This window comes from Raphanus sativus, chromosome 8 (genome assembly GCF_000801105.2).
Source record: "Raphanus sativus cultivar WK10039 chromosome 8, ASM80110v3, whole genome shotgun sequence".
NCBI classification, from domain to species: Eukaryota; Viridiplantae; Streptophyta; class Magnoliopsida; order Brassicales; family Brassicaceae; genus Raphanus; species Raphanus sativus.
In genome coordinates this window covers 9,192,668-9,217,155 of record NC_079518.1, presented here as the reverse complement: position 1 = coordinate 9,217,155, position 24,488 = coordinate 9,192,668, and the positions used below count along the sequence as shown (strand labels likewise).

Here is a 24,488-nt window from a genome sequence, read left to right as displayed (position 1 = left end):
TTTTTTTAAAATAATTTTTTTTCTGAAAAAAAATAAGCTTTTAAAATAAAAAATCAGTTTTTTTTTTAAAAATCATTTTTTAAAATTTGCGGGTTGACGGATACCCGCGACTCATATTCGGTTGACCCGCACCCGCATCCGCACCCGCATATCAAAATTTTGAAATCGCTCGACCCGCACCTGCTCCACAGCAGATCAAATGGATCAGGACCCGTGGGTTATGATTAAAATTCCCAGCTCTATTGGCAACTCAAGCTGAGACAATTCTATCCAATATGGGCTTATGGGCTTGATGCTGAGATGATTCAGAATTCACATAACTAATTCATTGAAAAACTCTTTAAAAAATTAATAAAAAAAAAAAATACATAAAAAAATAACTCTATTATATAACTTCAGTCGAAACATATAACTTTTTTTGAATATTCCACTGCTACATAAGGTAAATATTATATAAATACTCGGTTTTCTGTAATTTTTTCCTTTCCTCTATGTAAATAACCTATTATGGCTTCACAATCAACAATATCCTGGCTGTCTAGAGTAACAAAGGTCCATAAATACTCAAAACGCGTACAAGTGACTGATTGTGGGACAGTTTAATATTTACGTACCAAAGACTTGTAGCATTAGACTCTCAAGTCGTTTGCTATATGTGGTAAAGATCATTGTTCATCTTCATCACAACTTTTCTTTCTTCAGCAGAAATATCAAAAATGTTTGTGGTGCTGCTTCTTCTCTTGTTGAACAAGGCAGTTTCTCAGGGTGAAAGAGGAGAGTTTGGCTTCGATGGTTACTTGTACGACAGCTATGGAAGTCCCAATCTTGACTCCAATGGCTTAGTGAAGCTTACAAATTACACAGAAGCAGAAACATGTCAAGTTTTCTACAACTTCCCAGTTCCGTTCAAGGACTCACCAAACGGTACCGTTTCGTCCTTCTCCACTACTTTTGTTTTCGCTATATCCTCGAAGATTTCAACAGATGGCGGCCCTGGAATCGCTTTTGCCATTTCTCCTACCAAAGGCTTGCCATATAGCTACACCGCACAGTATCTAGGGCTCTTTAATACTACAAGCAATGGAAATTCGTCAAATCATGTTGTAGCAGTTGAGTTTGATACAGCCCTTAGCCCTGAGTTTGGTGACATCAGTGATAACCATGTTGGTATCGACATCAACAGCTTGACATCAGTGAAAGCAGCTTCCGCAGGTTATTACAAAGATGACGGTACTTTCGAAAACATATCTCTTAAAAGTGGTAAACGGATACAAGCCTGGGTTGAATATGATTCATCAAGGAAACAACTCAGTATCACTCTTCATCCTCTTCATGTCGCTAAGCCAAAGAGGCCACTTCTTTCTCTAACCAAAGATCTATCACCATATCTCCTGGAGTCCATGTACGTTGGCTTCACTTCATCCACAGGCTATCTTCTTTCATCTCATTATATTCTTGGTTGGACCTTCAAGCTCAATGGCAAAGCTTCAGACATAGACCCATCTCGTCTTCCAAAACTTCCTGATGACTATTCTTGGAGTAGTTTTAAAAAGATCTTGGCTATCAGTTTGAGTATGACCGGCCTCGCAGTCCTCATCTTCCTGACCATAAGTTTCATGCTTTTCTTGAAAAGAAAGAAGTTAATGGAAGTTCTTGAAGACTGGGAGGTTCAGTTTGGTCCGCATAGGTTTGCTTACAAGGATCTTTACATTGCCACAAAGGGTTTCAAGAACAGCGAGCTTCTTGGCAAAGGAGGGTTTGGGAAAGTCTACAAAGGTACACTACTGTCATCTAACCTAGCCATCGCTGTGAAGAAAGTTTCTCATGATTCGAGACAAGGAATGAGAGAGTTTATAGCCGAGATCGCCACCATTGGCCGTCTCAGACATCCTAATTTAGTTCGGCTTCTTGGCTACTGCAGACGCAAGGGGGAACTCTATTTGGTCTACGATTGCATGTCAAAGGGCAGTCTAGATAAGTTTCTATACCACCAACCAGAACAGAGTCTTGATTGGTCGCAAAGATTCAAGATCATCAGAGATGTAGCTTCTGGTCTCTGCTACTTACACCAACAATGGGTTCAAGTCATCATTCACAGGGACATCAAGCCAGCAAACATCCTTCTTGATGAATCTATGAACGCAAAGCTTGGTGACTTTGGTCTCGCCAAGCTCTGTGAACACGGAATCGATCCGCAAACCTCTAACGTGGCTGGCACGTTTGGGTATATCTCACCGGAGCTCTCGAGAACAGGAAAGGCAAGCACAAGCTCTGATGTGTTCGCCTTTGGAGTATTCATGTTGGAGATTACTTGCGGGAGAAGACCCGTCTTGCCACGTGTGTCTTCCCTAAGCGAGATGGTTCTTACTGACTGGGTGCTAGATTGTTGGGAAGATGACATATTGCAAGTGGTTGATGAGAGGGTGAAGCATGATGATAAGTACCTTGAGCAGCAAGTAACAATGGTTCTGAAGCTAGGCTTGCTCTGTTCGCATCCGGTTGCAGCCGTGAGACCGAGCATGTCCAGCGTCATCCAGTTCTTGGATGGTGTGGCTCAGCTACCTCATAACCTGCTTGACATAGTGCAAGCTAGAGAGAACTTTGTAGCCACTGAAGCAACCGTGTCTCTTGCGCAGCCTAGTTCGATCGCTACAGTTACATTTACGGAGTCATTTGCATCACACGGGCGCTAAAGGATCAAACACACAAGATCATTTTCTTCATTTATGTCTAATAAAGCAAATTTTGATTTTGTCAAAAAAACAGCTGAATCTTAGGCTCTAAATAATGTGTTTACAAGACTACTACTATGTAATAACTATTTCGTCTTGGTTTCATCTGATCATGTTTTAACACGAGACTCCGAAGTCGGGCATGTAAATGCAAAATGAGGAATTGTTATTTCGAAGAATATCAGATGGCAACAGTTTATACGACCAGACGCAGAAGCAAATGTATGTGATGATGGTTTTACATGTAAAGGCCTTCAGGGACGCCTTCTTTCTTCTTGAACATAACCTTTTCCTTTGCTTTCTTGAAATCCGGATGCGTCACCTGAACAGATCACAATCAAACATTAGATTCCGTGACTTGTGTGTATGTGTGTAAACACAATGGTTCAGTGTCTTTTACCTTCATACGGCGCTCCCTGAGAGCAAGTAGACCAGCCTCAGTGCAAATAGCCTTTATATCAGCTCCTGAGAACTCGTCTTTCGTCATCACAAACTCTTCCAAGTTTACATCTTCCGATAGTGTCATCTTTGATGTGTGTATCTGTTTTAAGCAAAAGACAAAAGCTCAATGAACAAGAAACTACTTTTGAACAAGCGATTGGTTTTGTTTTCTCAGCATAGTTAAATTACCTGGAAGATGCGTCTTCTGGTTTTGATATCTGGAAGTGGGAACTCGATCTTTCTATCAATACGTCCAGGTCTAAGAAGTGCCGGGTCAAGACTCTCGATTCTGTTTGTTGCAAGGATGACCTTAACGTCTCCTCTTGAATCAAATCCATCAAGCTGGTTCAGAAGTTCCAACATAGTTCTTTGGATCTCACGCTCACCTCCTGAGTTAGCATCATACCTGTTTTATTTCAATCTCAAATCAGTTTACTATCTCTGATGAACAGTAGGTCATGTATCATGACTGTGTGTTAGATTTTGACTTACCGTTTGGTACCAACCGCATCGATCTCGTCTATGAAGACGATTGACGGTGAAAGGTCATCAGCAACTCTGAAAAGCTCCCTCACAAGCTTGGGACCATCTCCCAAATACTTCTGAATCAGTTCGCTACCAACAACTCTCAAGAAAGTAGCTGATGTAGAGTTAGCCACCGCCTGAAAGAAAACAAACATACAAGAGCTCACTCCAACATTGTTCAAAATTAAAGTAATAACATGCCCGAAACAAAAAAAAAAAACAAGCCACCAAAATTGCAGCAATTACATGTATGTGACCGAGACAACACCAAAGAAAAAAGAAGTCACTACACAAATCCAAGTGATTCTAAAAATCATTGGCCTTTTCAAATATTTCTGCTTAAGAGCAAAGCCGCGCAAGATTTTTAGCTAGATGACATGAAGAGCTGCGTTGCAATCAGAAAGAATCTATATAACTAAGCAATGCTCCTAACAGAGTCTCAGAAGATTCTTTTAGCTATATAACAGGACGAAATTTGTTGCAATCAGAGAGAATATACTTCACGGGAGACTCTAGATTCAGCTGAACAACTAGTTACTTAATGTCACTGAAACTTAAATAGGGGAACTAAGCTATTCTCGTAACAGATACTAATAATACATGTTATATCATAAAAGTAGAAAGGCAAACCTTAGCAAGGAGTGTCTTCCCAGTTCCAGGCTCACCATACAAAATCACACCCTTGGGCGGCTTAATACCAATGTCCTCATACAGCTCAGGATGAGTTAAAGGCAACTCAACAGCTTCCTTAATCTCCTGAATCTGAGCCTCTAAACCACCAATATCAGCATACGACTCCAAAGGAGCCTTCTCAACTTTCATCACAGACACCATCGGATCCACTTCGTCTTGCAAAATCCCAACAACAGAGAGAACCTAACCACAAAAACCCCAATTCAAGACACATCATAATCACAACAAAGTCCCACTCTTTAAATCCTAGCCCACTTCATCTTCTAAAATCCCACCAACAGAGAGAACCTAACACAAAACCCAATTCAAGAAACATCGTAATCACAACAAAAAAATCCACTCTTTAAGCCCTAGTCCACTTCACCTTGAAGAATCCCGTCAACAGAGACAGAGAGAACCTACCACAAAACCCAATTAAAGAAACATTGTAATTCACAATAAAGTAAAGACTCAGTCTTTAAACCCTAGTCCACTTCATCTTGAAGAATCCTAATAAGAGACAGAACCTAACACAAAACCCATTAAAAGACATCTCATAATTACAACAAAGATCCACTCTTTAAACTCTAGTCTACTTCATCTTCTTAGTTCCCAACAAAAACAATGAATCCACATTGCAAATTCACAACAAAGACCCACTCTTTAAACCCTAATCCACATCATTACCTTATTATGCATCAAGATCGAGCACCCAGGCTCGAGCTGATCCTTATCAACAAACGACATGATCCCAACGTAATACTCAGGCCCAACAGAAGACGAAACGATCGCGTGATTCTCATCGATCAGCTCCTCCAAGTTCCCAACGCTCATCGGCGTCCCTCTCAGGTCATCCACCTTGGATCTATCCTCCTCCGCCTTCTCCTCCTGAGGCTTCAGCCTCTCCTGGTTCGCCACGAACTCCTCCTCCATCAGCAGGTAGTCCTTGATCCGCTCCATCTTCAGCAGCCTCAGCTTGCATTTCGTCGATGGAGTCACCGTCGGTAACTTTATTTTGGCCAAGATTGTGTATTATAAGTTTGCTAAAATACCAAAACTAAGTTCAGAATATATAGATAGAAAATGTCAACATGTTGATTTTATTTGACTTTTCCTAAGATCATCTTGTGAGTTGTATTGGCGTTTTTTTTGTTCGAACTCATGCATTAGATTTGAGTCATTTGACCCTTATCTTGTTTATAAAATTTTAGATGATTTTTGAGTTGCCGTCGATAAAGTAAACATTAGCATCCTTGTAAATAAGAGATATTATTCGTAATGATTTGACCAAAAAATATATTATTCGTAATGTCTTACATTTCAATTTTTTTTTTTCATTTTTATATATTTTACGAATAATGCTTGTCATCACGACAATTTCATATTTCCAATCACTTTATGCTTTGCAACTCCTTGGACATAGATGTCTGGTTGTTTCACAGTGAAAGCTTTACAATCATTGATCTATAATAAAATTTTGTATAGGATAGAACATATCCTAGAAATGTAAATATTGTATTTCACATATTCTACGTGAAGAAGAAGGTATGTGTAAGACTGAAGACTACCCTTTTCGAAGACCGAACCAAACATAACCATAAACTGCAATGATTCGTTATCATATAATACTAACCTAACTTCTCTCGCTCTGTCGTATCATCGAATTATAGTATGATCGACTACAAACAACACAATGAATAACTCCATTCCACGAATAATAATTCTTCGCTGAAGATTTGAACATGCACGCTTTTACATTTTTGCTATTAAAAATCCTTAAATATGACTAGTGTCATCGTTTAATTTATATAGTTTTATAATATAAAATTAAACAAAAATATAAAGGATACACAAATTTATTATCATATTTTTAATATTAAAATAATTAATTATCATATTTTTGTCAACTTATCATATATATTTTAGTTACATTAGGTAGTTATATAGTTTTTATTTAAGAGAAAATGAAGAAATTTTTTTTGTTTGTACATTAATAATTATGTTTCTTTTAGTGAGAATATAATATAACTTCATATGGACCAATTTATTTTGAAAGATTCTAAAAATCATTTTAACGTTAATAACACATATTATATTTTAAATTTTATAATATTTGCAGATGCGTATAAAATAAGACAAAGATAAACAATAAGACAATATATAGTAAATATGAAAAAGAATCAATAAAATTAAAATTAAAAGAATAGACTCATTTATTTATTTTTGTTAAAGTTGTATTTGAAAATTTTTATTTTATATTTTTGTATAGTTTTTCCATAGAATTAGTAAAATAGTTTTTTTTTATTTAAATGATTTTTTAATAGAATTAATAAATTTTTATTTCTATATCATTTCATTCCATAAATGAATAATCCCAATTATAGTAAAAAATATTTGTTTATTATGATTTAAAAGTTTGTTGCGAAAAAAGTCAGAGTCAAAGCTAACGATAAATCAAAACAAATAGTCTGAGTCAACAATACATTTTTTTCTTTTTTGGACATTATCAACAATATATATATACATATATATATTGAACTATTCAATTCCATAAGCAAATCGAGAAAAGAAAAAAACACAATTTGTAAATTACAACAAAAATATAAAATGGCTTCATCAAAGACATGTTTTTTTCTTGTGTTCTTATGTCTCGTTGTTCTTTTGATCCCGGGTATGATGAAATGATTTCACAGTTTATATACGACATTGTATTATATATCTATATTCATACTTAACTTTTTTTATCAAAGATACTTATAACTATATACCATATTATATACGAAGGAAACAGAAAACGAAAAAAATTGAGGTTGATTTGCAAATATTTTTAAAGTATATGTAAGATCTTTTTACAACTCAAATTATTTATAAAACATATATTTTCTAGTCAAACTTTATAAAGATTTTCGTTCTAGAAAAAAAAATACTTTGTAAAGATTTTTTCCGTCTTATAAAAATTTTAAAGGTACATATATTTTCTTTCTTTTTGTATATTTTTGGCGGTTGAAAACAATAAAGGTATAGCACTTATTTTGACTTAAAAATTTATGAATAAATCATTAAATCTTTTTAAATCGATAACCAAAATCTTACAGCAAAACTATATACGGAGCAAAGTTGTAACCTCTTCTAACCAGAAAAAAAATAATTTCAGTTTAAATTATATAGTAAAGAAAAGCATAAGTCTAGAGCTCCGTGTAATTAGGGGTGGACACGGATCGGATATCCGGAATTTTAAAGATATACGTGATCAGATCTATCCCTTACGAATAGTCGATTTTCCGATCCGATCTGATTTGTGATATTTTGGATATTCGGTGTTACGAATATCCAAAAAATCATTATATTTTACCGAATATCTGATTTGATCCGTCGATCCGGTAAAAATAATAAAAAGTTATTTTTCAAATGTAGTAAAATAAAATAAAAAAATATAAAATAATAATATTGTATTACAAATTATTTTAAAATTATATACTTTTAAAAAATTTAATGACCAAATAATTAATTTAATAGATAAAATAACTAAAAGTTTATATAGAGGTATTAAATTATATATAATTATATATATATATATGTATATGCATATGTACATTACAGATCAGATAGGATATTCGATTTTCTTTAAATGAGTATTTGTGATTTTTTTCTTTTTGGACGGATATTGAATATTAGTATTTACTTCGATTCACAAAGTTATGGATATATATCCGGATTTTTCAGATCGAATCAAAACAAATAACGGATCGAATTAAATTTTACGGATATTTTACCCATTTCTCCGTATAATCAACCTCGTAATTTACACTAAACTTTTGTTTTAATTATAAAATTCAGAATCTGCACAAGCGGAAGATGCTGGAAGGACTAGGCTCATTGTACAGGGTCCCTGCTCGCAATTTCCTGACTGCAATCAACATTGCATAGACGTAAAATTTCCAGGTGGAAAATGCATCAAAGTGACTCCAACTGCCACTTATTTGTCCTGTGCTTGTTTTGCGTAATCTTATATATGTTTAAGATATTGAGCGAGTGTAATATTAAAATATTTATAAGATGATTTTCTTACGGTAGAGTAATTTATTGAGATTAAAACAAATTTACAGTCTTAGACAAACTTTAGAATAGATTGTTACATAAATATATGTATATCGTCCAAGAAAACATAAATTCAAACATTCTATATACAAAGTTTGCAACTATTTAATTTCGATAGTAAAAGAGAAAAGAAAAACACACAGAACGAACTAAAACAAAAGGATCAAAAATGCTATAGGTTTCTGCTCGCAATTTCCAGACTGCAATCAACATTATACGATAATATATATGTTTAAAACATTGAGCGAGTGTTAAAGTATTAATAAAAAGTCAGAAATAATATTTTTAAGATGCTTTTTTCGGTTGAGTAATTTTCTTGAGATCTATACTATTATTTATGAAGTAAATTTGCTGATTTGTCGTGTATTCCATGATTTTAGCTTATTTTGTTTATTTGTCATGTTTTTATTAGGTTTTAGCTAAATCATTGATTATTATTTGTTTTTATCTAAGTTACTAATTTATTAATTTTAAAAACACCCTTAATGAATCTATATATATTAAAAACGAATTTTATTTTAATAATATTAATTTTATATGGTATATTAAAATTTAATTAGTTTTTTATTATCATATTTTTATTAGGTTTTAGACTTTTATCTAGGTTATTGATTTATTATTAGTTTGATTCCCTAATTTGTTAATTTAAAATACCCTTAATGAATTTTATATATAATTAAAAATAAATTTAATATGATAATTGATTTTAAAATATTATAATAACTTATCAAAAATTCTAAAAATACGATAATTCTTATATATATATATATATATATATATATATATATATTATTCTAAAAATATTGTTGCTATCTGAAACAATATTTTTATCACAAAAGTCAAAATTAAGATACAAAAAAAAATTATAATTAAATATTAGTTTAAGTTAAATTATCATTGATGTATTATTTGTTTTGAGCTGAGTCACTAAATCATTAATCTAAAATAATAGCCTTGATAAATATTCTATATAAATAAAAACGAATTTTATTTTATTAATATTAAATTTTTATGTTATATTAGCTTTTCTTATTTGTCATATTTTTATTAGGTTTTAGATTTTTAGATAGGTTATTAATTTATTATTAGTTTCTAACTATTCACTAATTTATTTTAATGATATAAAGTTTATATGTTATATGCTATATTAAATAATTGATTACAAAATAATATTGAGAATTATCAAAAAAAGAAAATTCTTCTATATATATTCTTTTTTGTGCCTATCTGAAAACAATATTTTTATTATAAAGTTAAAAAAATTAAGATACAAAACAATTTATTATTAAATATTAGTCAACCAAAAAATATAAATATATTTTTTAAATTATCTCTAAGATATGAGTGTTTTAAAAAAACTTAACACAATAATAAGTATATATTTGATTAAAAGTATTTGACATATATAAATATTTTGATGTTTGATTTAACTATTTAAAAACATAAATAATAATTTATTATATTGGTTTTAGATTAATAAGACATAAGCTAATAAGTATTTATTTGGTCAAAAAAAAAGCTAATAAATATTTATAAGAAATTTATGCCCGCATGTGCGGGCAAAATACCTAGTTATTAAAAAATACAGAGTCTTAGACAAACATTAGAACATATTATTACATAAAATATGGTATATAGCAAACACAATAAACGTTCACAAATAAATAAATAAATAAATAGTTGATTAGTTTATATTTTGACCAATATAAAACGAGCGATCTATACTATCATATCATTTGAGGAATAATTTTTTTTATGTGTCATATTTTCCATGATTTAGGTATTTAACTTATTATATAATTAAAAATTATTTATATTAATAATTTTAGATTATATTTTATATTATCTAATTGATTATATTAGGTAGTGATATAGTTTTATAGTTTTTAAGATAAAAGGAAGAAAAAGTTTAAATTATGATTTTTGAAAGATTCTCAAAATCATTTTAATGTTAACACATATAATAGTTTAAATATTATAATATTTACAGATGCGTAAAAATAAGAAAAATATAAATAATAATACTGTAGATAGTAAATATAAAAAGGAATCAATAAAATTAAAATGAAAAGAATATAGAAGAAAAAAGAGTAGACTCATTTATTTATTTTTATTAAAGTTGTAGTAACTTTTTACTTTATATTTTGTATAGTTTTTCCATACAAGTAGAATGATTATTTTATTTTATTTAAATGACATTTTTAATAGAATTAATGAACTGTTATTTTTATATAATTCATTCCGTAAATGAGTAATCCTAATTATAGTATAAAAATATTTGTTGATTCTGACTTAAAAGTTTGTTGCAAAAAAAAGAAGTCAAAGTCAAAGACTAATTGTTAGTAAATCATCTCTGATTTGCTCTCGAGAGCCAAAAGAGAAACAATGAAACTAGGATTCGTTGTTTTCTAGTTGGGGTAAATCATAATTTGTCACATTTTAATCCAAATTTTAAAGTTCATTGTTTTGCAATTTGTGAAATTACTATTTTTTACAAAATTTTGATAGAGAAATGGTAGATAGAAAATAACTAAGTACAAATTGTTTGGAAACATGGATAATAATAAATATAAAAAGTATATTGTTTAGAAACATAAATAGTAAAATAAAAAATGAATCTTAATAATTTAATATATGTTTAATTATAAAGTAGAAATGTGTATTTAATTTAAAAACTTATAAAATAAAAGTTAGATCAAACACAGTGTTTTTTTTAATAAGATAGATTAATGAATACGTTAAGTAAAAAACGACAATGACATCTCTCCTAAATAAAACCAAAAGTAATTGCATATTTTAGTATAGATTATGTTTTTAATAGTATAGATGATAAAATTTTATTAAATTAATGGAATTAGTTACAAAATATTATTTTACTTTTAAAAATGAACTAGATTTTGACCCGTGCGACCGCACGGGTATTTATTTTCTGTTTTAGTTTTTATTTATTTATACTAAATGATGTATTTGTAATACTTGATCGTTTTACATTGACTATGTTAGGGATGTCTATTTAGATACCCACTGATTCAGTTAAAATTTATTTGGATTTGAGATTTCCGAGTTTAAAGATTTCAGCAACATTCAAATATTTATAAATTTTGGTTTCGGTTTGATTCGGGTATTTGCGGGTTCGGTTCGAATACGGATAACCCGTTTGAATTATTTTAAAATTTTCAAAATTTATATATTTTAAATTTCTCAAAACATATAAATTTGAGTAATGTAAGCCAAAAATACCTAAATTAAAAATTAAAAATCAGGTTAAACTTTAATACTTGGATGAGAATAAATATATATTTTAAATATTTTTGGTGTTTGATTATTGTTTATCTACTTTATATGTTTACTTTTGACTATTTTTTATATTTTCAAGTAGTTTAGATAACTTTAAGTTGACAAAAAAACAACTTTAAAATATCATTAATTGTTGAAGAATAAAAAACAAAATACATTAATCTAACTAAAAAGACAAACATTAAAATAGAAAAGAAAAAAAAAACACATTAATCTAACTGAAAAGACAACATTAAAATAGGAAAGAAAAAGAAACAAATTAATATAACTGAAAAAACAAGTATTAAAATAGGAAATTCAATTTAATTATCAGTGGCATGCAATTATAAATAACACTGAAAACTAAGGGGTATTCTATATGTGTACTTCTGTTTTAATAAGATAGATAATCATGTTGGTCTTAGTTAAAGTCAAAGTCAAAGCAAATTGGCTGAGTCAAAAATAGATATCACCGAGTATAGTGTACACATACACGGATGAGAAGATTATATATATATATATATATATATATATATATATATAACTGAAATACTTATAATATTAAATATTTTGAACTATTCAATTTCATAAGTTAATCGAGGAGAAGAAAAAGCACAATACAGATTTCAACAAAATCATTAAAATGGCTTCATCAAAGACATGTCTTTTTCTTGTGTTCTTATGTCTCGTTGTTCTCTTCATCCCAAGTATGAAGATATAATTTTCCTTTTCATACTTATAACTATGTAAATCATATTATATATGAAGTAGATTACGTAAAAAGATTCAACTGCATAGATTCTTTTATGTTTTCTCAATAATTAATACACTAAACTTTTGTTTTAATTATAAATTTCAGAATCTACACAAGCGGAAGGTGGTGGAAGATTTTGGGAATATGTGCAAGGTCCCTGCTCAAAATTTCCAGACTGCAATCAACATTGCATTGACTTAAGATATCCGGGTGGAGGAAAATGCATCAAAGTGGGTCCAGCTGTCGCTAATTTGTTGTGTGCCTGTTTTGCATAATCTCATATAATAACAACATAATATGTTTAAGATATTAAGCGAGTGGTAAAATATTAATAAAAATGTTACAAATATTTTTAAGATGATTTCTACGGTGGAGTAATTTCATGAGACAATGAAGTAAATACTCTCAATAGAGATCCAAATTAGAAGACTAGTTATGATGTGAGATAACCGAGCTGTATAATGTTTTTTCCGTGTTGGATTGCCGGAACTACTCTTCCATTTCTGACACACGAGTCTGCTGCAAGTACTGACACAACAGTTGGAACAGATTTCGCAGGTTTTGTGCGACTATCACATTTAAGACATAATTGTAAACATTTAGCGGTTAAGACTATCACAATTTTCTTCTCAATCCAACAACCATCCACAATCATTTGACATTATTTTACCAGTGTTCTTTGCCGTCAGATTTGCACATACACCTCATCCAAAACGTTTTTCTTGTTTTTTGGGATAAAACTGGTTTAGAAGAGTTGAGTTTTGTTGTAATACGGTTTAATTTTGGTTTAGTATCAATTTTAAAATGGCTAATAGTTAATTTGTAAACTATAAATCAAATTTAATAAGTTTGTGTAGTCTAAAATATAAAACTATGAAATTTTTATTTACAAAAGTTATTTTTGAAGGAGATTGTCAAATGTCAAGTACTGATCCCAAGTTTACTCACATCTGTGAAGGACAACAGTATTGTGACTATCTGTAGTTTTATTACGAGATGGAGTAGCTAGTTTGCTGAAGTTTACTATTATCATGCCAAACGTGAAGCAAATGCAGTTGCTCATGAACTAGCAAGGCGGGTTACTCTCAGACTTTTACATACTCCCTATTGGTTAACCAATAAGTTATGTAATTACAATGATTTTATAGAAGTCATCTTGTGGAAAGAATATTCGTAAAAATATAAATTTTAAACTATTTTTCAAAGAAACTTAGTACAAGATTTATTTATTTAGCTTGAATCTTGAGTCGTAAAAGAGGACATTTCAGAAGGACGGCTGGAGGAACCCTTTGAGCATGGACCAGAGTGAACTTATTTAAAGGTTTACTGTATCATTTACTGGTGATGTAGTATTATATCCGGAAGATATTTAGTGTTGTAAGATGTTTTTCGTGAAAAATAGATCATCGTCTCGTCGATCATCATCATTTAATTTCCTACTTCTTTGACGATGACACACACATCTTCATCGGCCGCATAACACAATCAACTTTAGTGGTCCCAACGCTTTTTTTTTTTTTCTAAAAGAGTCCCACGAGTCCCAACGCTATTTCTCAACCACAACTATAGAAAAAAATTACACATCTCCTCAAAACGCATTCAACGTTTATGGCCATCATAGTTGCTCATACTGATATTTTTCCGTATTTTCATAGAGACATAGACTAAATGAAATAGAAGTCAAATTTAAATCATGAAACCGTTGATGGGAAAGAAGCTATAGTTGGAACTTCTATCATGGTTCGATTCTCCTTGATTACCTATCTGTGCCATATTGTGAATTAGTTGACATGCTTGGTGAAATAAATCTTTGGGCCTACAGGGTCTTTGAATCTTACAGTTATCAAAAGAAAAAAAAATCATAGAACCGAAGGTGTTTCCATAAATGTATTCAAAGCTAATAGTCTCGGTCAAAAGCATATAATATCTTACCCTGCATAGCATACAAATAACGAATTCCAGGCTCGGTTGGTATATTTTCTTCAGTTTCGCCTTCCACTGCTTCCAATTCACTTGTTAATTTGTATGACATGGAAATCCAATTTCATGGAAATCAATAAAAAAATTTATAAGAGTTTGATCATTATTATAAATTACAACGACATCAAATAAAATTTTGAAAATTTTTATTTCTTTTTCTGATTGAATTTTTTGGGGTTCTGAAAAAAAAAGAAAGTTTTTTCTCTATTGATAAAGATTTTCTTTTAAATTTTTCTATTGTTTGTTCAAATTTTTGAGAATTAATCTTCAGAAGTATACCATGAATTTATCCAAGATCCTCTTATATTCTTTTTTTTATAGGTTTTGGTTATGATTTGGAACGGAGATAATTTTTTGATTCTTCCGCGCGAGATCCCATGTAAAAATGGGTCATAAATTTTAGGTAAATATTCTTTTTGAGTTTCGTTATGACAAAATCGAGTCGTTTTTTCCAGTATATTTTCACATAAAATCCAAACATTCTATGTATATAAAAAGTTTGGTTATTTAACTTCGTTAGTATAAAAGAAGGAAAAGAAAACACATACAGAGCAAACTAAGACAAAAGGATCAAAATGGCTTTGAGAAGTAAATGTATTTTTCTTGTGGTGTTATGTCTCACTGTTCTCTTGATCCCAAGTATGTAATTTAAACTATAATTTTTTATTTTGGTGATATTGTCTTATATATGTGCCTACGCATACTATATAGTATATACGTTTTTATAGCTACAATATATCAGGATAATGCATTAGGATATTTCCAAACAAACTGCATATCTCACTCAATAATAAAATTACTTTATAGATGTAGTAATCTATTTTTTATTTGTTCACTATTCCATTATGTAATGAGAAATGAAGTAGAATTTGAGTATTTTTACTCTATATTCCTTTTTACTCAATTTTATAGGAAAAATTTGAGTTTTAAATTGGAAATGCTCTTACAGTTTAGAGAAAGAGATTCATGTTTAAGGATTTTGAAAAAGCTCAAGGAGAAGGAAAAGGAAAACCGATCCTGATAGGTACATGCTATACGTTTCCACACTGCAATCAGTCTTGCATTGAATCAAATTTTTCTAGTGGAAAATGTGTCCCTTTACCACCGCCTGGCATTAATTTTGTATGTGTTTGCTATCCAAAATATTAAGGATCTTGCATTAGTGTTATAATATCTATAGTTAAAAAGGTTGCAAATGTGCATATGCAACAAATTATATTCAACTATATAGTTCCATATCAAAAGTCCAACATAAATAAACATACATGACCATGTACGCTCTAATCTAATCTACTCAAAACAACAATAAACATGCGTCTTTGAAGAGAGAACCATCAGAAGTCTTTGCTGCTTCCACCGACATTCCAGTGTCGGCATCTAACCCTCGTCACTGCCGCGCAAAGCTACATGCAAGTATCGCTGCAACACCTTTAGCAAACCCTAGAGATTTCAGGTTATCGACAAAAAAATATTCTTCAAAACACTTTCAACACCAAACATCGACGAGAAAACTCAAATTTGCTTACTCTACTTTAAATCAAATTGAAAGAAAAAAAACCCCAGACCACTTGAGTTAACTCTTGATTAGTCAGAGAACCTTCATGTATTGCAACCTCTCAGGCCCAAACCCAATACTATCTTAGCAAAGCCTTAATCAAGATTGAAGACTATATGTTCAGGGTTCTCTCTCATGTATCAAGTGTATGTTATACTGTAATTTCTGGATAATTAAGTGTATTATTTCTTGTTCCCTTAAATAAGTACTTGTTACATTTATTAAATGTCATATAAAACGAAAACACCATTTCATTAGATTGAAATTATTTTTTCTTCTGTTTTCTTCTGAACAACTCAATTAAATTGGTTTCAGTTTCACTCATTTGTCTATTAACTTCTTTCCTTGGTGTTAAGTCGAACTTCAATTAATTCGTGGTGCGTTATAAACACATTTATATATAGAGAGCTTATACTATAAAAAGTCTAAATAGTTTATTATTAAAAGTGATCATAGATGTTGACATGAACTCATTAAGTGAAACACTCGAAAATAGTCAAAATATAAATTGAAAGGGACCAAGCCATGACGTGACAAAGACACGAGTCTGATTCTAAGGACACAACATTAGCTTAAGACGCACGTTAAACATATAACGGAAAATCCAAAGTCCAAATCCAAAAAGAGATGATTACTATTATTGCTTGCTCTGACATCAGTTTAAGCAACTCAAGGAAAATGAACTCCTCCGGTACTTCCCCCACCAACTCCACCGCCTATACCGTTTCCTAAGCCACCGCCTATCCCATTTCCTAAGCCACCGCTTAGTCCTCCACCAACACCACCAAGTCCACCAAAGCCAAGAGCACCACTGGGGCCAGAGACACCTCCACCGACGCCACCAAAAGGTAAACCATTATCTCCGATGCCGGAATACCCACCACCGAATCCGAGGTAGTTCCTCTGGTCAGAGAGTCCTCCTGGGACGTTTCTTGCGCCACAAGCAAAAGTTGAGGCTAGGGCAAGAACCGAGAAGAGAGTGAAAAACAACTTCGCCATAATCTTGCTCGAGCGGCTAAAAACTGTATTTAAAAAGTAGATAAACTTTGAGTTAATTGTTTGTTGCTTTGCCGAAAATCTGGGAGATATGTTGGGTCCTTTTAAAGGCAGAGAGACCACATATAAGAAACAAAAAAGTATTGGCCGGTGTAGATAGTTATTGCCAATGTAAATGCTTTAACCAAAGGCTCTGATATCGAGTTTAAGTTTATGACTGATGGTGGCGCGGTAACTAACTTTCCACAGCGTCTTAGCGGTTGAGCTAGTCAATGCGGTCAGAAAATGTTGTTGACATTTTGAACGATATATTAAACACGGTAAAATAAAAGAATTAGATGCATTTAACTTTTTTTTCCGTCTAAGAGTTTTTTTATTTTATTAAAAAAAAAAGCCAAACTCACGGCTAAAGCCCACATACACCAAAACACAAAGCATAAAGCCCACAAACGAGCCGGACTACTACAACACAGGCCGAAGCCCACTTAACCTAACGGCCTAGCGGCCCAAACACACGAAACCAGACGGGATGCTCTAATTGTGAATCAAGAAGGCAGGCAGAGACACGTGTAAAAATCTGAGCCGTCTGCACTCCATCCGTCGCCCACCTCAACTTGACCAACACTAGCACCGCCGCCAAAACTCACCACCGACAACCTCGTTTCGCCGGAGTTCCGATACTGCAGAACCTCCGCGTCTCCATAGCTGTTCTACGCTCTGTCTTCACGCCAGAGAGATCATCGTCTAAACGAGATCTCCTCCGATTTTTACCCACCGGAAATCCTGGACAGGCACGCCGAGAACCACCGCTATCCTCCACTTGTACGTCGTCGCCGTCACCAGAGATCTTCATCTTCAGCCAAGATCTCCTCCTCGACAGCCCACGAGCTCATCACAAAAGCCAAACCGCACTTAAACTCCCTCGATCTAATCACCACCACCCAAATAACTTCGGGTTTCAACACGGATTCGAGGAGTTTTGTAAGCTTCCTCTCTCCGTCATCCAGAAGCCGGCGAAAACTAGAGCGGCGACGGTGGATCTATGGAAGCATCCACCCCCCCCCCCCCCCCCCCCCCCCAAAACAGATCGGCGTCGATGGCTATATAGAAGCCTCCATCGCCCGGAGAAAACATGCAAACATCTCCGACTCCCTCGAGGACCTTCCATCAAACGCGTCTTCACTCCAAAAGCTTACCCACCGACAAAAATAGTTACTCTCTCAGAGTTTCGACAAGGCGAACGATGTTGGTACCGCGTAGGCGAGGTGGAAAGGAACAATATTACTGACAAAACAACTCTTCCGGCGACGGCACGGACGCACAGGCGCCGGCCGTACGCCGGAGAAGATCTGTCTTATCTCTCTTCTCTCTCTACTTAATTCCTTATCAATTTTTAACTTAATTCCTTATAAGTAGTTTTTTTTTTTTTTTTGAAAAAACTACTATAAGTAGTTTACGACTTCTATCTAGAAGCGATCAAATATTTTAAAAAATATCATGTCCTGCTTCTCTTTGTATATGTCGAGATGATGATAAAAGATGAATGATGCATACAAAAATCTTAGCCACCCACAATTAACTCGGTAGTGTGCGAGTCGTTGACAAAAAATGACTATTTCGTCGGTTGAGACCATTATATTAATTTTATTGCTGAAATTACATGAAGAAATTACGGTTTGTAATGCATTTGTGTCAAGGATGCGAGTAATAAAAACTTTGGTGCATTTTAACAAAAGAAAACAACCATTGGTGTATTACATATATAGACTTCAATCATTTTCGTAAGTTAATAAAACCATACTTAACTTCAGCTACGTGGTAGTAAATGTATTTCGCGTCTAGCTAACTACAGCTTTTAAAAGAGACTTCTCTAGCTTGATAAAAAAAAAAAGACTTCTCTAGCTTTTGGTAGTTGTAACATATATACATAATACATATATAGTGCTTCTGTGTGTATACATATTTTGCAACAATTGAAACTTTCATGATTCATGGTCTTTTTTTTTTGTCACTGAATTGTATTATTAGCCTTCAAGTCAAAAAGTTTTAAACAATGAGAACCAGTAAAACAACATAGAAAAGGAATACACCAATAGGGATCCAAAATAAACTAACATATCTATTTTGCGTATGGATAACTAAAGATTTTTTCATATAAAAGCTTCATATTTGCTTCTGGAATAGACGAACCTCAAAGGAGATAACCTTCAAATTAATCCAAAAGCACCACGCTTCAGAGTGAGTTGAAAACGATTGTCATTCTCTTTTTATTACTCCAGTAGGAGCCACCGAGATAAGACAACTCTCTATTTTACTCTATTATCAGAGTCAAAGAGATTACCGTTCCATAGAACTTCATGCTGCCTTTCGAAGTAACCATAGTTTGCAGCAAGAACTCCATCACCATCGAATGAAGAACCATCAACAATTGAAGCCGGTAAGACCCGTCGCCATCATCCACAGTAGATCTGTCAATTAATTTTTCTAAATAGTTCAACTGAACAAAAAGTTTTGTTTTTCCAAACCAATTGGAAAAAGCATACGAAAGAACAATAAAAAACTTCGTCAGATTCAAAATAAATTGGCAATAAAACAGTGACTGGAAACAAAACAGATCCAAAAAAAAATGCAAAACGAATTAAACAAGCCGATGTCGGAGTTGAAGAAGCCTCCGATCATCGGCTTGGAACTATGGAAAATCTCTCTTTTTCTCTTTTGACAGCTAGGGTTTTCTTTCAAAGTGCCTAAACGAAACTCATGCTCTTTTAGTTTTGGTACCCTTTTTTCATGATTCATGGTCATGGAGCAGGAATAGTTTGAGCTTCCACCGTATATAGAAAACAGCTCAAGCAATGCATTATAGTGCATTCACCATTTAATATTAAGACACTCCACCGACGATATTCTCGAGTCACACGACTCTCTAGTAATCTCCATATGTTAAACAGTACTCCCCGTACCAGAATAACCTACGTTTTAGAAAAAAAATTGTTTATAAAAAACTTTGTTTATAAAAATTTTACCTTTTACATTTTCAATGTATTTAATAATAGCAAATTGTAAATTACAAAAACATTACTTATATTTACTGAATTTTGATTGGTTAAAAATCATAAAAAATAGTTGAACACAGAAAATAATACATTTATTATCAAATTTTCTGTATTTTCTTGAAAATTGTGAAAACTCAATAATATATATTATTTTGAAACAGATGGAATATATTATTTCAAATTAATTAGTTACACACTATTTTAATGAAATTTATTAAACAATTTGAAACCCTGTTTGATTTTTTTTTTGGATCAGTTCAGGAAAAAAAGCAAAAGAAATAACAATATTGTTTTTGAAATATCAAAAGTTTTAAAATATTTGATGTCGGCTGTTTATTTATTTATGGGTCTCTTCATTTATTTGGTGTTAAAAGTCGTAGACTGTTGGCAAGAAGTAAATAACTACAAAACCCCTCTCGTTCATTATGGTTGATATATAAGTGTATTTTGGTTTTTTTATAAGTGTATATCGTTCATCTAAATGATACTATTTGATTAGTCTACAGAACTTATATTCTGCTTTCTTTGCGATGGAATCACACGGTGAGAGGAGATTTTGTTTTTCATCAACTTTTACAAAAAGAGTTCTAAGACCGATCGATATTCTTGTTGTCCTCCATGCAAATTGCAACTATATGAATAGCTTTTTTTTTTTTATATGAATAACTTGGAGCACCAGCAACACTGTTTTACCTCACGCAAACAAATATATACTATAGCACAAGTATTATCTCAAGTAATTAATCAATAACAAGCATCATGAAAATAACATAAAGCAAGCAAACACTAAAACATAACATCGGGAAAATAAAAAACTTACAACATTTAGAAAACTGATACAAACATTATAAACCCTTGGATCGATCTTTGGTTTATAAAGGAAAAGAACGTTTTTATTATCAAGGGTGAGGTAGAACGCCACCACAATCGCTTCCACCGCCAATTCCTCCCAAACCACCAAGTCCGCCTACACCGCCGAGTCCACCTACACCACCAAGACCTGAACCACTACCTATTCCACCACCGAGACCTGAACCACCGCCTAGACCACCTACACCACCGAGACCACCTACACCCCCTCCTAGACCACCAATTCCCCCGCCTACTCCACCTACAGGCAGAACTCCGGCGACACCACCGACTCCACCGGCTACACCACCAAGACCTGTTCCAATACCACCAACTCCAGCAGCTCCACCGACGCCAGCAAAAGCAACAAAGTTCTTTTGGTCGTCAAGACCAGCTCCGACATTCTTGGTCGGTGCCGGTCTTGTGGCAGTGACGGACTGAGCCACCGTGAGAGCAACGAGGAACACGGCTAAACACCTAATTGCCATCTCTTGTTACTCTTTTTGTAAAGTAACTTTGTTGTGTGTTTTTGTTAAGTAGAAAAAGTAGTGAAGAGTACATAATATGGGAGGGCTTATATAGGAAAATGGATGGTTAAAATTAGGGTTATAAAGCCAGATGGAGATATCGATTTGACCAAAAAAAAGCCAGATGGAGATAAGTTGTATTTGTAATAAATAAATGTTGGACACTATCTCATATCTTATTTGTTCGATGCAAATCATCCAGGTAAACATTTACTTTTACTGCTCTATTGTATTGTATGCAGGTTTATAATTAGGGTTTATCAATTATAAAGTGACAAATTGAGCAGATAAGTTAGTATAAAATTTCGTATTGATTTTTCTTTGTGTCAACATCTACATAAAAAAACATATAGTTTTCTCTTTTTAATATTATTTCTTTGCGCTCTTAGATTTTTTTTTTTGAGCAACAAGTTCTTATAGCATCTCCAAAAGACATTTTATAATTTCATATTTGAAGTTTTTTGTTCTCTAAAAGGAAACTTCAAAACTTCAAATTTAAAGTTTTAGTATTGAAACTTCAAATATAGAGTGTCACTACTCAAAACTTCATTGAAATTTTACTTTTTATTTGCATTTTGGTCATTACAATTACATACTATATTTTATGATTCTTAAATATTTTGTTGTTTATCATTTTAATCTTTAAAAAAAAATCATATCTCATAATATTTCATATTTGTTTTCATAAATTTAAGTTTTACACATAAAACTAAATAAAAACCTTAAAATAAGAAGTTTTAAGGTTTAAAAACATCTTTAGACTTCAAATATGAAGTTTAAAAACATCTTTAAACTTCATATATGAAGTTTTACAAGTTTCAAAATATAGCGTCTTTTTCTTGTAGTTTAATATTTAGTTATATATTTATATTTATAATTTATATATTTACTGTAAGATTTTATTAATCAATATCAATGTGATATTTTATATATGTGCTAGTTATTTATAAATTTATATTAATTATAACAAATATAAGGATTATAGTGTAAAATATAAATAATTTTGAAGTTATATTTGAAGTTTGCTTTTGAAGAAGAACATTTTGAAACTTCAAACTTAAAATTTTAAAAACTCTTAAATAGAAAGTTCTTTTGGAGATGCTCTTAGAATTTTACCACCACAGTTTTTATCGTTTAACTCGTCGTATATGTTTCTGTATATATTAGAGATACGAGCGTGTTTTTACGTGTTACTCGTATGCAGATTAGATTTGTATTATATATAGGCCTTTTATCAAAAAAGAGTATTATATATACTTATAAAATTGACACTCAAACAAAATATGTAAATATAAAAACGAAAATGTAATATAAATAGTATACTGCATAATACTATATATTCAATACAAGTGCAATAAATGGGAGCATGCAGAGCATGTGGCTGCATCCAAAGCCCCAAGTAAATAGAGCATGTAAATGCATTGAATAGACAGGTTGGAAGACAAGAAAAAAGTAATATGGAGATTAACAAAGTTAAAGAAACACTTGATTTGTATATTTTAGAAGAGTTAGGAACAATCATTTTCATATTTTAAGCACACGGACTTTGATTTAGGATCCATATGATATATGGTAGATGAGATACATCTGAGTTAGAATTCATAACTGAACTACACAACCATAACAAAGTGGAATGTAAATGGTCACTGAAAAAGTAAGTGATCACGAGATTTCGATCAGTAGCAATATTATTCTATCCGACGCATCATAATGCATCTGCAACATTAAGAATGACAGCGTGAAGCCAGTTAAAATAGATGTTCGTTGGACCTTACTTATAGTTCAATTATTTTACCTCCTTTAATGCTCTTTTCTCCTAACCAAAAGAGTTCCACACCATACAATAGTCTCTCTCTTCTCTTGGGATTATCTTAATATATAAAGGACAAGACTTGCGTTCACCCCCTATAGTGAACCTTTAAATTCACCACCTCCCTAATAACCAATCAAAATGCCAACTAGATTAATGATAAAATAATTTAAAAAATAAATAATATCATATTTAATAATGCTAATATTACTATTTAATCCCTAAACTCAAATTCTATACCCTAAATCCAAATTTTAAACCCTAAATTTTAAATTATAAATCCAAACTCTATACCCTAAACCCAAATCTTAAACTCTAAACCTAAACCATAAATCATAAACCAAAAAATCTAAACTCTAAACCCAAAACTATACCCTAAACTCAAACCTTAGACCCTAAACCCAAATCCTAGACTCTAAACCCAAACCATAAATCCTAAACCTAAACCGTAGACCCTAAACCCTAAACCCAAATCCTAGTCCGTAACCCAAACCATGAACTATAAATCCAAACTTTAATTCTTAACCTTAAATTTCAAAAGAACAATATCAATATTAATCCAAATATTTAGGGTATATGGTTTGGGTTTTGTATTTACATTTTAGGTTTAGAGTCTAGGATTTGGGTTTAGGGTATAGGTTTGAGTTTAAAGTTCAGGTTTTTGGGTTTATGAGGTTTGAGTTTAGGGTTTAAGATTTGGGTTTAGGGTATAGAATTTGAGTTTATAATTAGAATTTAGGGTTTAGAATTTGGATTTAGGGTATAGAGTTTGAGTTTATGGATTAGATAGTGACATTAGCATTATTAAAATTGACACTATTTATTTTTTTTCATTATTTTGGTTTTTGAAAAAAATATTTAAAATTTTTAAATCATTAATCTAGTTGGCACTTTGATTGGTTATTAGGGAAGTTGTGAATTTAAAGGTTCACCATAGGGGGTGAACCCAAGTCTTGTCCATATATAAAGTAGACTTTCATGGCTTCTCCTGCGTCCACGTCAGCACGGAGGAAGGGGCATTTTTCGCCACCTGTCACCTCAAAAATTTTCACTATCGAGAAATTTTACAATTTAAATGGGCTGTCATATGATTAAGTAGGTGGGCTATTGGTTTCATTCTGAAAAGGCCCTGTTCAGCTTAGGTTTGTTACATTTTCACATCAGGAGTTGGAGAGTCGGCCGTGGTTCTTCACATTTCACCGTAATTGGCCGTTGTCTTT

The 24,488-nt window shown here is 32.1% G+C and overlaps 6 protein-coding genes across 6 annotated transcripts; 3 read left to right on the top strand and 3 right to left on the bottom strand.

Annotated features, from left to right (window-relative positions):
- Positions 1-514: 514 nt before the first annotated feature.
- LOC108822862 (L-type lectin-domain containing receptor kinase V.9-like) lies at positions 515-2,837 on the top strand. Its single transcript, XM_018596048.2, has one exon. It carries the CDS (start codon positions 717-719, stop codon positions 2,691-2,693), a length of 1,977 nt encoding a protein of 658 aa, XP_018451550.1. The 5' UTR covers positions 515-716; the 3' UTR covers positions 2,694-2,837.
- Positions 2,838-2,877: 40 nt separating this feature from the next.
- Positions 2,878-5,399, bottom strand: LOC108822863 (26S proteasome regulatory subunit 4 homolog A; the record flags this gene model as incomplete). Its single annotated transcript, XM_018596050.2, has 6 exons — positions 2,878-3,054; positions 3,133-3,273; positions 3,363-3,579; positions 3,666-3,835; positions 4,329-4,574; positions 5,058-5,399. Coding segments are annotated over 6 exons (1,200 nt in total), but the record flags the coding sequence as incomplete, so codon positions are not given.
- Positions 5,400-6,977: 1,578 nt separating this feature from the next.
- Positions 6,978-8,374, top strand: LOC108836056 (putative defensin-like protein 31). Its single transcript, XM_018609265.1, has 2 exons — positions 6,978-7,041; positions 8,208-8,374. The coding sequence occupies exons 1-2, from the start codon at positions 6,978-6,980 to the stop codon at positions 8,372-8,374; spliced, it is 231 nt and encodes a 76-aa protein (XP_018464767.1).
- Positions 8,375-12,387: 4,013 nt separating this feature from the next.
- Positions 12,388-15,627, top strand: LOC108819915 (defensin-like protein 32). The gene is made up of 3 exons (XM_056992226.1): positions 12,388-12,451; positions 12,604-12,624; positions 15,473-15,627. Exons 1-3 carry the CDS (start codon positions 12,388-12,390, stop codon positions 15,625-15,627), a joined length of 240 nt encoding a protein of 79 aa, XP_056848206.1.
- Positions 15,628-16,492: 865 nt separating this feature from the next.
- Positions 16,493-17,110, bottom strand: LOC108821545 (uncharacterized). The gene has a single exon (XM_018594552.2). It carries the CDS (start codon positions 17,030-17,032, stop codon positions 16,703-16,705), a length of 330 nt encoding a protein of 109 aa, XP_018450054.2. The 5' UTR covers positions 17,033-17,110; the 3' UTR covers positions 16,493-16,702.
- A 3,699-nt stretch (positions 17,111-20,809) lies between these two features.
- LOC108836858 (glycine-rich protein 5) lies at positions 20,810-21,491 on the bottom strand. The gene has a single exon (XM_018609961.2). The coding sequence runs from the start codon at positions 21,417-21,419 to the stop codon at positions 20,982-20,984; it is 438 nt and encodes a 145-aa protein (XP_018465463.2). The 5' UTR covers positions 21,420-21,491; the 3' UTR covers positions 20,810-20,981.
- Between the last annotated feature and the right edge of the window lie 2,997 nt (positions 21,492-24,488).

Coding starts and splice junctions, on each gene's coding strand:
- LOC108822862 (XM_018596048.2), top strand. CDS start 717: ATGTTTGTGGTGCTGCTTCTTCTCTTGTTGAACAAGGCAGTTTCTCAG.
- LOC108836056 (XM_018609265.1), top strand. CDS start 6,978: ATGGCTTCATCAAAGACATGTTTTTTTCTTGTGTTCTTATGTCTCGTT. Junction 7,042..8,207: donor CGTTGTTCTTTTGATCCCGG/GTATGATGAAAT, acceptor TATAAAATTCAG/AATCTGCACAAGCGGAAGAT.
- LOC108819915 (XM_056992226.1), top strand. CDS start 12,388: ATGGCTTCATCAAAGACATGTCTTTTTCTTGTGTTCTTATGTCTCGTT. Junction 12,452..12,603: donor CGTTGTTCTCTTCATCCCAA/GTATGAAGATAT, acceptor TATAAATTTCAG/AATCTACACAAGCGGAAGGT. Junction 12,625..15,472: donor ATCTACACAAGCGGAAGGTG/GTGGAAGATTTT, acceptor AAAAAGCTCAAG/GAGAAGGAAAAGGAAAACCG.
- LOC108821545 (XM_018594552.2), bottom strand. CDS start 17,032: ATGGCGAAGTTGTTTTTCACTCTCTTCTCGGTTCTTGCCCTAGCCTCA.
- LOC108836858 (XM_018609961.2), bottom strand. CDS start 21,419: ATGGCAATTAGGTGTTTAGCCGTGTTCCTCGTTGCTCTCACGGTGGCT.